This window comes from Neoarius graeffei, chromosome 10 (assembly GCF_027579695.1).
Source record: "Neoarius graeffei isolate fNeoGra1 chromosome 10, fNeoGra1.pri, whole genome shotgun sequence".
Classification (NCBI taxonomy): domain Eukaryota; kingdom Metazoa; phylum Chordata; class Actinopteri; order Siluriformes; family Ariidae; genus Neoarius; species Neoarius graeffei.
Window position 1 is genome coordinate 64,710,367 of NC_083578.1, and position 13,733 is coordinate 64,724,099.

Below are 13,733 nucleotides of genomic sequence, written 5' to 3' on the forward strand. Positions count from 1 at the left end.
GCAGGAATGGTGGTAAAAATGGCAGTAAGTGGGTGGCAGTCTCCTTACCATCTTTGGCTGTGTCAGCAGTCCCTTGTCAGCCCAGCCCTGGAGCTGCGGCAAGTCTGCCTGACGCCACTGAGTCTCTGTCGATCCCTACGGGAGGGGGGGGCAGGGTCAATATTCAGACAGGCCTCGTTTTTCTAATACCAACCACTGTGTATCAGAGCCAGCCCTGACGGTCTCCAGGTACACTAAAACACACAGGCGGCTTTTTTCTTTTCTTTTTTTGCTTGTTTGCACCTTGAAGAAATTTAACCAGCAACACCTCTCTAATGGAGTATATATGGGGATTATTTGATTTAATGCAAGGCGAGATTTGGCTTGACTCAATTCAGTTCAATCGATATAAGGGTCTGCAGTCTGAAAACAGATTCAGAAACGTGAGCTTTTAAATCGTACAGATCCCACACTGTATTCTGCATAATAAAAATGGTAGATTTTTTTTTTATGAAGGAAATTTGAATCATGATGTTAACATGCAAAGCTCTCTGAAAAAGAAAAACACCCAGAATTCTGTGCAGCCCTCAAGGTTCACAAAGCTGACCTTTTGAGGAAGATCATGCCTGAGACGAACCAAAGGAGGGCTGCTGCAATCACAGCCGGAGTCCGGAATCGGGTAGCGAAAAACAGGCAATTTAGAAGGAGAGAAGGACTCTGAACCTGACCTTTCCCTCGGATGGAAGGGATGGTGAAGGAGTGTAATGGGAGTTATCCAGCGTTCGATGATGGAGGACACACTTCAGGATTAGACAGAGAGGGGGAGGAGGAGTGGGCGCCATCTCATCTTTTAAGCTTTAGCTTGGATGCTTGGGCTTTTTAGGTGTGGGAGAAAAATGGAGTGTCAGCTAAAGCGGGAAATAGGAGGAGAGGATAGCAGACAGGATGGGGGTGTGAGGAATAAAACGTTCTAGGAGCTGAGGTCAGTAGTTTTGAAATGGAGTCCAGCTCGAAGGGTATTTGTTTTGTTATTTGTGTAGGTTTTTTTTTTTTTTTTTAAATCTACAAGCCACCTTGGTTTTAGTTTTAGTGAGGACCGCAGGGTATGACATCACATTGCTATGGTAATGAAACAGTGCACATTCAATGGAATTTCAAGAGAACTGATATTACTCTCTGGTCAGGCCTCAAGCACACATTATCTACAGAAACCTATTCATAACTACAAATAAGAGACATGCAGAATTCTTCAAGGTGAGAACAGGGATGACACAGCCAAGTGATGCACCAGACCTGCATTGTGCATCATTCATCACTCAGTGTAAGGTTCTAAAAAGAACTTGGTTATTGTGCAGGACAGATGAATGTCCTTAGATAACAGGAGGGAGAGGACAGACTATAAATGATTCACTCTCTATTTTCACTGACCTTTTCTCGAAGCTTATAAGACTCAAACTGTCAAACATGAAACAATGGTGCCATACTTTTTGCTCTTGCCATCTGTCTGTCTCTCTGTCTTTCTTTTTACACACACACACACACACACTTTCTGTCTGGGAAAGAGACGGTGAAACACGTCAGCCTATCTGTTATTGTCCGTCATATTTATGCCATGGAAATAAGCATGCATGGAAATAAGTTTAGCATGATTGCTTATCGAGACTGTTTTCAGTTATCTCTTCTTCTTCTTTTTTTAAGGCTGAGCAGTATTGCATAAAAAAATCTTATCACTTCCCCACAATGTGATTTACAACCACACTGACATTCTTCTACACGTGTTTTTATTTCAGTTGGCCAGGCTTAACTATTTATTAAGAAAAGCACGTAGGCAGAAAAACATGTAGGCTGATCTTGTTTAACAGTCGGAAGTGGCAAATTACTGGAAAGTGACAAGCCGACAGGCTTCTCGCAGTTCTGCTCAAGCCTTATAAATCAAAATATCGTTTTGTGAAAAAAGGACTCAGTAAGCAATAATTACACTGTTTTCAAGCATGCATTGCTAAAATGGAAGCTTGCAAGTTTGAAATGAAACCAACTTGCATGGCTGGTCTATGAACAGATTCACAATAACAAGGCAGGAAACTGTAAAGCAATTTGCTTCAACAATACTGAATTCCTCCTTTAAATGCATCTTCCTGGGAGGCATAATGCTTAAATAGGCAAATCAGAATATGAGAAATCACAGTTAGCAGAAAATATTACTTACAATTTCATGGCAATAAAGCAGCTCATTTTTTAAACATGTTCCCTATGATCTCTCTCTCTCTCTCTCACTCACACGTGCACACACACATTGCCAGTGAAACATGTCATCGATAGAAAACCATGTAATTACAAATGGCTGAAACAGCATTTTGTGTCAGTGGAAAGTCTTTTTTTTTTTTTTTTTTGTAGCCATGTCGCATCAAGCCCTAAATGAGTGAGCAGCAGCTTTTGCTCTGTGTATCTTCGGCTTTACTCCACCTGCTGGTGCAACGGACTAAACATCACCATCACCAACAGAACTAACCCAGCCTAGTCTTACTGTATGTCACCCAGCTGACTCTGATCTAACCCAACTTACCATGATGAAACCTCAGTGAAGTACATTGCTGGGTGTATGTGTGTGATGCACACAAAATGGAGCCCAACTTGGAGCACCTTTTAGTGATTGGAGCATGCTGCAGTCTTACAGCTGAAAAACTAGCCCACTGGACAGACCCACGATGAGAACTGGAGGAAAGAATATTTATATCAGTCTGTGAATTGACATTTGCAAGCCATCCAATTTATTTGTGCTGGCTGATGTGCTGTGATTTCAACCCACTTTTTTCTCTTCCATTCTTTGACAGGAGGTGGTGCATGAGGAGAATATTAGCCAAAGTAATTTACCAGTACAAAGCAGATTACATATTTTCCATAGATAACCATCTGTACTGATATTCAGCTGTAAGCTGTTCAAAAATGTCTCTGCTTAAAATCACATTTCACGGCAGCTATAAATAATAAGGAGAAGCATCCAACCAGCTGGGAGCTCGGATCTTCAGTGGGTTATCCGAGGTGGAAATTGAGCTTGTGTATTCACGCTGAAATACCAGAGGAAGCTAAAACTGTTCAAACCTATTCAGGACGGAAGCATTATACATTTCTTGTATCCTAAGAACAGGTCAGATAAGTTCTGTGCACGTATTGATTTTTAATTTTTAATCGCTGCGCTTTGGCTCTCTGGGACGCCTCCTCCCGGCTGCAGCGGAGCTCCGGGTCAAGCAGATGCTCTGGCTAATCAATCCCAGCACTAATGTGAGACACCAAGCATCGAGCCTGCTCAGCTCAATCAGCATCTACTTTAGCAAATGGGTTTCTTTTTCTATATCCTCTCTTCTTCCTTTGGCTTTTCATAAGACTATCTAGTCAAACGGTTCAGCATGTAAGCACTGTATCTCTTCCCTTACCTGCCAACCACGCGTTTTGCTTAGGAGCTCTACATTTAAACACTGATGTATGCTAATACGCTCAAAAATGCATCACAATTGCATTCTTTATTCATCCCTAATAAAAGTCAAATGAGCCAAAGGACCTATGAAACCAGGTAGGTCTTTCGAACTCTCTGATATTAACAGACCCCATAGAAGCCCCCCCTTCACACCATCTTACACTATTAATCGTCTCTACACAGTTTTTCTACTTGAAAGATGTGCTGACACAGCACCTTCGCTTTCTGGAAAGGTAAATGAAGAACGCTTTGATCTCAGTAATGTGAAATAAAATCTATTAACGGGCACGTGTTTGATGGAGCTAACATGAGCCAGGAATATACGGAGGCACCGAAATTTCGGCCGTCAAACATTTTTGGACAAAAATGGCACAAGAAAACGGAAAGAAAGGCTGGAATTTTCATAGGTCTACAATGAAGTATCAAATCTATCCGTTATCCGTCACCGCTTATCCTGTGCAGGGTCACAGACAAGCTGGAGCCTATACCAGCTGACTACGGGTGAAAGGCGGGGTACACCCTGGACAAGTCGCCAGGTCATCGCAGGGCTGACACATAGACACAGACAACCATTCACATTCACACCTACGGTCAATTTAGAGCCACCGATTAGCCTAACCTGCATGTCTCTGTGGGAAACCGGAGCACCCGGAGGAAACCCACACAGACCAGCCTCCGTCGGTCACTGGGCTCGAACCCAGAACCTTCTTGCTGTGAGGCGACAGTGCTAACCACTACACCACCAGTATTAAATCGAGTATCTCATCTCATCATCTGTAGCCGCTTTATCCTGTTCTACAGGGTCGCAGGCAAGCTGGAGCCTATCTTTTCCTGCTGTGCCTTATGACATATGCTACTCATCATAAGCACCTCCTTTTATGTACCTTACATGGCACATTAGTTTTACTTCACAGTGGCATGTTACCATGAGTTAGCCTAGTGGTTAGCGTGTCTGGCTCTTGATCAAGAGATCGTGAGTTCTGTTCATGGTTGGGTCATACCAAAGACCATCATAAAAATGGTACCCAGTTACTTGGTGTACATTGTGTTTTCAAGTACTAATAGTTCATGTTTCCGGACAGATTCTCATTAACAAGACCCGTTGTCTTGGATGTTTTTGATTACTAAAGTTATTTTTACTCTACAACAGTATTTTTTTGTGATTTTCTCATGTCATTATCTCTAGCCACTTTATCCTTCTACAGGGTCGCAGGCAAACTGGAGCCTATCCCAGCTGACTATGGGCAAAAGGCGGGGTACACCCTGGACAAGTCGCCAGGTCATCACAGGGCTGACACATAGACACAGACAACCATTCACACTCACATTCACACCTACGCTCAATTTAGAGTCACCAGTTAGCCTAACCTGCATGTCTTTGGACTGTGGGGGAAACCGGAGCACCCGGAGGAAACCCACGCGGACACGGGGAGAACATGCAAACTCCACACAGAAAGGCCCTCGCCGGCCACGGGGCTCGAACCCGGACCTTCTTGCTGTGAGGCGACAGCGCTAACCACTACACCACCGTGCCGCCCTAAATCGAGCATTTTATTAATAATAATAATGATAATAATAGTACTGATTATTAGCAACTGTTTAGAAAGATGGTGAACACATGCCAGGTTAAACAGCTGAGCAGCTGTAGAGTTTTCTACAGTGAAAATGTTAGTTGTGTGGAACCAGTTCATGGTTTCTACGAAAGACATTTGACAAGCAATTTGTGTCAAAAAAAAAAACTGTACTGAAAAGGTACTGTATCATGTTTTTTAATGTTGAGTGAATTTTTACAATCGCACTGACTCTTTAGCACGACCACACGTTATTCCTGTTCCGTGTTGGAATGTGTGTCTTCATTTAACTTCAAGTTAATACTTTTCTTTTTATATACAGTATACAGAGTTAATTAAGATCAACATCCATCTTCAATATTCATTTTTCTCTCCCTGCTTGAATCTCTGGCTGCTTGGTGGAGGCCGGGAGAGTGTCACAGCCTGATTGCATTATCTCTTACATTACTGCAGGTCTCATTAAGCTGGAGCAGGCTGGAGCAGCTGTGCATCTGGCCCAGCACTGATTCGTTTTCTCTGCCTTTGTGTCTCTGCTGTTCCTTTGATGCTCCGGTTGTGCAATCGAATTATTTTCAGTGGAATCCCTCGGACCTTTCTTTCTCCTGACGGAGGAACTTTACTCCCATACGGTTTAAGGATAATCCTTGAATATGTCCAAGAATTTACAAAAGCAGCCAGGCCACTTTTTCTGACGCTGTCTACATGACGAGTGACAACTCCTATTCTCATGTTATGAAGATTCATAATTGTAATGATTTTAGTCCAAATTTGTTTTAAGGAAGTATTCCCAATGCATCTTTTGACGTTTTTTTCCCCGCTACACTCTCAAGTCATGTGCTGAAGGCAGAATTAATCTTCGTTCCATGAATTTGAAACTTATATACAGCATATTTTCTTGCCACCAGAATAATTTGGTGTGGAAGCAATAACTGATTGTTCAAGTGTTTAACTGCTAATCAAACGGATCATCAGGCACTTAAATCCCATCATTTGGTTGTCATTTTTAAAATGGAGAAAAGAAATTCATGTGCAAACCCAGAATCTTGATAATAAGGACACTTTGAGACCATTCTGAATTATTAAAATAAGCTAATTATAGACTCCAAACAGACTGTCGTACATTATTTTATCTTGGCAAGTTAAAATCAGTTTCTTAAAAATGATCCATTTGTAAGGGGGAGATGATGGAGGAGGGATAGAGCTATGAGCAGGAGAGAGGAGAGGTGAGGAGGTGGGAGTGAAGCACATGTGAGGATGAATGTTGAGAAGAGGTTATGATGCTAGAGGAAAAGAGGAGAGCAGAGAGGATAGGAGACTGGTAGAACCAGTGGCACTGGCTGCATTTTTTCCTCTGGGCTACAGCATTCGAGAGACACCTGCGTCTTCCCCCTGCCCACTCTCATACCCTAAACCCAGCCAGCTGCCCCCTTTCTCGTTCCCTCCCTCTCCCTGGTTGTATTTGATTCCTGTAGATGGATTTGTCTTGGCCTTAAATTAACCTTTCCCGCACCTCCTCAACAGAGGTGAATTAGCACCCAATCTGGCAACATGGCTAACGTGGTAGTAAGGATGTTCAAACAATGATATGAGGATACTACAATCTTGTTTAATTATACACACACACACACACACACACACTTCACTTTAATAACAGCACTAAAAAATACCTGCTCATTTATGCAGTTATCCAATCAGCCAATCATGTGGCAGCAAAACAATGCATACAATCATGCAGATACAGGTCAAGAGCTTCAGTTCATGTTCACAAACATCAGAATGAGGGAAAATTGTGATCGTTGTGACTTTAACTGTGGCATGGGTGTTGGTGCTAAATGGGCTGGTTTGAGTGTTTCAGAAACTGCTGATCTCCTGAGGTTTTCACTGAATGGTGATAGATGGATGGATGGATGGATGGATAGATAGATAGATATCCTGTGAGTGGAGAGTCTGCAGGCTGAAACACCTTGTTGATGAAAGAGAGGAGATGAGAATAAATAACCAGACTGGTCTGAGTTGACAGGAAGGATATACTGACTCCTATAATCACTTTTTACAACCGTGGTGAGCGGAAAAACATTTCAAAATGCACAACACATCAAACCTTGAGGTGGATGGACTGCAACAGAATCAGACCACATCAGCTTTCACTCCTGTCAGCCAAGAACAAGACTCTGAGGCTTTCATGGGCACAGACTCAATGAAACTGGCCAGTTGAAGACTGAAAAAAGACCAGGTGGGGTTTTTTTTTTTTTGAATCTTCAGCTGTCCAGTTTCAATCAGTCTGTGCCCATGATAGCCTCACAATCCTGTTCTTTGCTGACAGGAGAAGAACCCAATGTGCTCTTCTGCTGTTGCAGCTCATCCACCTCAAGGTTTGATGTCTTGTGTATGCTGAGATGCTTTTCTGCTCACCACGGTCGTAAAGAGTTACTAATTTTCCTCTGACCTTTCTTATCAAAAAGGTGTTTCCACCTACATAACCAGTGCTCACTAAATGTTTTTTGCACCATGCTGTATAAACTCCAGGGAGAAGCTCTTGACAGGCATGATTGTATGCATTGTGCTGCTGCTGCTGCATGATTGGCTGATTGTATAACTGCATAAATGTCCACAGTGTCCAGGTGTTCCTATTAACCCCTTCAGTGCCCTTGGACGAGTCATGTACGTCATGAAATCTTTTACTGCTGTGCCTTATGACATATGCTACTCATCATAAACACCTCCTTTTATGTACCTTACATGGCACATTAGTTTTACTTCACAGTGGCATGTTACCATGAGTTGGCCTAGTGGTTAGCGTGTCTGGCTCTTGAGCGGGAGGTCGTGAGTTCTGTTCATGGTTGGGTCATACCAAAGACCATCATAAAAATGGTACCCAGTTACTTGGTATACATTGTGTTTTCAAGTACTAATAGTTCATGTTTCCGGACAGATTCTCATTAACAAGACCCGTTGTCTTGGACGTTTTTGATTACTAAAGTTATTTTTACTCTACAACAGTATTTTTTGTGATTTTCTCATCATCTCTAGCCACTTTATCCTTCTACAGGGTCGCAGGCAAACTGGAGCCTATCCCAGCTGACTACAGGCGAAAGGCGGGGTACACCCTGGACAAGTCGCCAGGTCATCACAGGGCTGACACATAGACACAGACAACCATTCACACCTACGGTCAATTTAGAGTCACCAGTTAACCTAACCTGCATGTCTTTGGACTGTGGGGGAAACCGGAGCAAACCCACGCGGACACGGGGAGAACACGCAAACTCCGCACAGAAAGGCCCTCGCTGGCCACGGGGCTCGAACCCAGGACCTTCTTGCTGTGAGGCGACAGCGCTAACCACCGTGCCGCCCCTTTTTGTAATTTTTCGATACAAATATTAAAAATATAAAGTTCTGAACAAGTTAGAGAAAGATTATCAAAATATCCCAATTTTGACCTATTTTTGTCCTATATGCCCGGCACATTACAATCAATTATGGGTGGCAGCCAAGGGGTTAAAGTGAACCGTGAGTGTAGTTTAAATTAACTTTTATCGTGACTTTAATTTGAATCACGAATAACTAATATAATGAATGAATTTATACATATCCTAAAGTTGTGGAGAATTTATTTTACCAATCTGGTGGATTGTTTAATTGTTTCCTGGTCCATGCACCTTTTCACTGTGCTCACTTTTGGTCCAATAATGCCATTCACTCCCTGCTCTTGACAGCGTCCCAAAGAAAGAAAAAAAAAATCCTCCAGTCCAGTCAGGTCCAGTCCAATATGGGACGGCTGGCTTCATTTGGAAACTGGCTGCTTCCCAGCTCTGCACTAAGGCAAGCAGAAAATTGGTGAGCATCTTGATGCGACGACACTTGAATTTGTGTGGCTCCAGTGGCTCGTTGCTCTGGCTTCCAGCTTAAATGTAAGAGATTTTTGCCTCCTGCCTAGCCAGCTAGTGCCTTATGTTGCGCTAACACCAGCTGCAATTTTTCGCCTCATGTCGCTCAGATCTCTCTGGTAGCTTGAGGATATTCCTATCTTTAGTTTACTATTGGTTTCCATGGTTTCACTGGCAACAACAGGCATGTGCGACATTCGCACACAAGAAACTTACAGAATGTCTATAAAACCATCCATTTGATCAGATGACTTCCATTAAAGCCTCTTTAGTGCCCTTCATGCTTGTGTATTAACCTCCTAAGGCCCAAGCTATTTTTTTTTACATGCATTTTTTATTTCCCTTTGCTATTTGGGCTTATTAGAACCTGATTAGAATAAAAACTAAGCATCATCTTTTGATAAGATGTACTTTTAGAGAAAAAGTATGTCCACATATGTGGATTCTTGTTCCGAATTTCCATAAAGTGCTGTCCACGCATGTGACCGCTAAGCCCTAGGAGGTTAAATGCATGCAGTGCGTCACTGTCTACTAGAGTCACAGTGTTTTATTTATTTTTTGCTCTTCATGTTACAGACTTACAGCACTTGATCTACAAAAACCGAATGGCAAAAACTTGCTGCGTTTAGGAATGAATATGTGGATCTACAAAAATGTAGATTTTGTTTCAGTCAATCGTGTTGTGTCTTAATGGTCACTTCTCATACTGTCTCCGGAAACTGCCAGCTATCGTTGGAAGTAAATAACTTCTGGCTGCTTTGTCACATTGTGTTGCTGCTGGTGTAGTGTAGCAGGGCTATGCTCATTTCTGTCAGTGTGTGTGTGTGTGTGTGTGTGTAGGAACTCCACAAGGCTGAACACTAGCTCCTCATACCTCCATTAATGCTGCATGAATTTTTGATGCTACTAAGAAAGCCTCATTAGATGGCTTGCTAGTCTCACATCATAGCTGAAAATTCAGAGGATCTGAAGCTATTTCTGTCAATGGCCTAGTGTTATTAGGAAATACGGCTCATGTACAGGGTTCTTGATCAAAAGGAAGGGAGTATGGCCTTGCCTTCATCCGCAATCATTGCTATACTCTTCATTCCTTCTCACATTCCCTTCATTTTTATATACAATTCCTGTTTTTTTTCTTCGTAGACATGCAGCGCTGTGTGTGCCGCACTAGTAGTGAGGGACCTCTCTCTGTTAAAGTAAAGGTGACCTTGCTGGAGGTGCACTGGGGAATCTTTGCTTTACACAGCACAGCTCGCAGCACAAGATTATGTGAGTGCTATGCTTTAGTTTCTCTCTGCGCATCCAGACCGTTGGGCTGTAGCTACAGCATCTGCATGTACGTGTGTGTGTGTGTGTGTTAAATTTTGTCTGTGCGTGCACTTGGCTTAAGCTGTGTCAGCTCCAGGTGCTCTGTTGACATGGCTGCAGGTAGTTGGCGGGTAGCAGAACGCTGGTGCACCTGTGCAGCTTCTCTCTGCCACGTTCCACTAACTCGCACTTCTCACACACACACACTAACAAGCTTTATTTCAACCACTGAACAAGCACGTACTTGCTGCTATTTCATGATTTTGTATTTAAAAGTCCACACTGCAAAAAATGATATCTTACCAAGTGAAAATATCTTGAAAATAGTTGAAACGATCTAGAAGAATACAAGACACCAATTGTGAGATTATTAGGCCTAGTTTGAGATTGCGACCAATTTATTCTAAGATGTCTTATCAAGTAAAAATGTCTGTCCGTGCAGCAAGATAATTTCACTTGGATTAAGTAATTTTCTCCTCAAAGTCAGTTTTCAATTTTTTGCCATGCAGTTTGTAAATTTGAATAGATTTCTAAACCTTTAAGGATAATATCATTTTAAAGATCCCAAAGGAAAAAAAAAATATGATGGTTAATATTGGAATCGGGCGGCACGGTGGTGTAGTGGTTAGCGCTGTCGCCTCACAGCAAGAAGGTCCTGGGTTCGAACCCCGGGTCCGGCGAGGGCCTTTCTGTGTGGAGTTTGCATGTTCTCCCCGTGTCCGCGTGGGTTTCCTCCGGGTGCTCCGGTTTCCCCCACAGTCCAAAGACATGCAGGTTAGGTTAACTGGTGACTCTAAATTGACTGTAGGTGTGAATGTGAGTGTGAATGGTTGTCTGTGTCTATGTGTCAGCCCTGTGATGACCTGGCGACTTGTCCAGGGTGTACCCTGCCTTTCGCCCGTAGTCAGCTGGGATAGGCTCCAGCTTGCCTGCGACCCTGTAGAAGGATAAAGCGGCTAGAGATAATGAGATGAGATGAGATATTGGAATCTGACTCGGCCCCCAGCTGAAACAGAGCTGCTCAGCTTTGCCCCATTCCACAAAAGGCGTACATGAGGCATATATATATATATATATGTTGCATTCGAATTTGTATATGACATCACGTCACTGTGTTGTTGCGGTGTGCATCATTTACGGCTGCTCAAATTGATCAATCCGAGAAACCACGAGCAACATGTGTATAGATTTTCCATTTATACCTTTCTCTCATATATTGTCTAAACTAGCACAATACGGACTTTCCTCCAATCTGCTTTTCACTTCCTGCCTCCCATCTGGATTTCACACGTCATTGGAATCACGTGACTGCTAACAACCTATTACCTCTGAAGACAGAATTATGTCATTTTCCACCTCCATGCATTCAAGCTACAATGTGGGGGCGGGTGAGGGGGGAACAGTGATGTCCCTGTGGACATCTTTTGTTAGCAAAAATATATCCAGCTAAGAATAGCGATGAGCAATGTACAGCTTATACCTCCTCAAAACAGCGAGCTATGTAGTCATGGCCTAATGGTTAGAGAAATAGCTTTAGAACCAAAAGATTGCTGGTTTGATTCCTTGGACCAGCGGGAATGGCTGAAGTGCCTTTGAGCAAGGCACCTAACCTCTAACCGCTGCTCTGGATATGAGTGTATAGTTAGTGTTACAGATTTAAAGGAGAACTGAAGGCAAAATTTTTATTATCAAAATTCTATTTCTCATTTTATTAAATATAGGAATGCATTTTTGATCGCTATTTTATCGTTGCTATAGCAAGTTGAGTGTTTGAAATATGCTCTGTAATATATCAGTCCATATGTCAAAGCAATGGCCGTAAATGAGATTCGTTGACATCTGTATCATAGGACGGAAGTAAAATGTACAGCGGAAATCAAAGTGACCGACATCTGCCAACGTTGTCAAAAGACGCGCGCGCCCTCTTTCGAATGCTGACGTGATCAAGCCGGAAGTTTTGTTTGTTTTGATAGCAATCAGGAAAGTTTGAAAAAAGTAGGCAGTAATCGTCATTTAAACTCGTTTTTGTACAATATTTCGTTTGGAAAACAGTTTTCAAAATGGCGGCACTGACACCTGGCTGACACTTGACGTTTCGAAGTCTCGCACAAGTCTCGTTAAGATCGCGCGGATAAGCGACGCCTGCCGTGGACCAAATGAACTAAATTCAACATGGCTAAAAACCGAATAGGCCGATAAGTATAATATTTAATTGCAATTAGTTGCCAATACGAGTCACGATATAAGGTTACTAAAACCGAAAACGTAACTGAATAACATGTTAATTAAGAAATAAAGCAAGTTTAAAAATGACTTCAGTTCTCCTTTAACAAGCAAATACATCTGTACGTTGATTCATCTCAAGCACATACCTGAACATATACCGGTACTGTAGTGCTATTTGTTTACTAATGATGTTGGTTTGGCATCATGTGCAGAACCTGATGTTGAAGAGACCTTTATTCTGAGCTGGAAGGATGGGAAGCCTTGTTACTGTTTGCCTCACTTCTAAATTCAAGCCTGAACCCTTGTCTGGTATAGCAAGGCCCTAGTATGGGTGCTTTACAGAATGACAAAACATGTTTGCATTTATAGTTGCCTCTTTTTAAGCCATTAGGGTAATATTTGTTCATTGTAGCAAGGTATTAAAAGCTGTGTAAAGAGCCTGCGAGTCAAGGGTGGGAGTCAGTAGAAGGGGAAAAAAGTGCTGACTGCAGCTTCGTGTTCCTGAGAGGATGAGACATGCTCCTGAACACACACACACACACGCACGCACAAACCCTGAAGTGAGGCTGAAGTTGTGTTAATCTAATCTGTGTCCTCATCTTCTTGCAGCTGCTCCTCTCTTTCCTACTACTGAGAGACTTTTCCCTTCATTAACACGTCTTTCTCTTACAGCTCATTCTTCCCCTTTCTACCCACACACTCCTCTTTTTCTTTTCTATTCCCCTCTTTTACTCCCTTCTTTTAAAAATACTCTCTCCATTTTCTCAATCCTTTGAATATTACAGAAAAAATTTTTTTATTTTAAATTTCCGCCTCTCTCGTGTTTAAATATATCTTTTCACATCAATGTGCAAGCCAGGTTAATTTCATTGGCCAGTCACTTTCCCAGCCTGGGCATTGAAATCATTACAAACGAGTGAGCGTACATCTTATCATAGGAAAACAATTTCATTATTGATTAAAATCTGCACTACTGCATCTGTTTTCATAAACCTGCACACAGATCACTGATATGAGATTGACTGAGTAATTAGCTGGAGCAGCCATTTAATATACGCTATCAATTTTAATGCTGAAGGGACAGACAACTATGGGAAAGCTACTCGGTCTGCTAGCAGCGTCATACAGACTTCTGGTTTATGCCGCTGTGAACAACACCTTACAAATACCCATGCACTTTGTATATGTGAGCTCCAGATTATTCACTACGTTTATATACTGTATGTACGGTACCACACCAGACATGTCAATACATAAAAAAATAAATAAGAAGAAGAATAAAAAATGAAA

At 42.2% G+C, this 13,733-nt stretch overlaps 1 protein-coding gene across 4 annotated transcripts in view; it reads right to left on the bottom strand.

Annotated features, from left to right (window-relative positions):
- The window catches only part of elavl4 (ELAV like neuron-specific RNA binding protein 4), a 90,631-nt gene that overhangs the window by 43,778 nt on the left and 33,120 nt on the right, over positions 1-13,733 (bottom strand). For all 4 annotated transcript variants that reach the window (XM_060930856.1, XM_060930857.1, XM_060930860.1 and 1 more), the window contains one exon: positions 49-135. In XM_060930856.1, the coding sequence (XP_060786839.1) occupies positions 49-135 (87 nt within the window). The remainder of the gene's footprint in view (positions 1-48; positions 136-13,733) is intronic.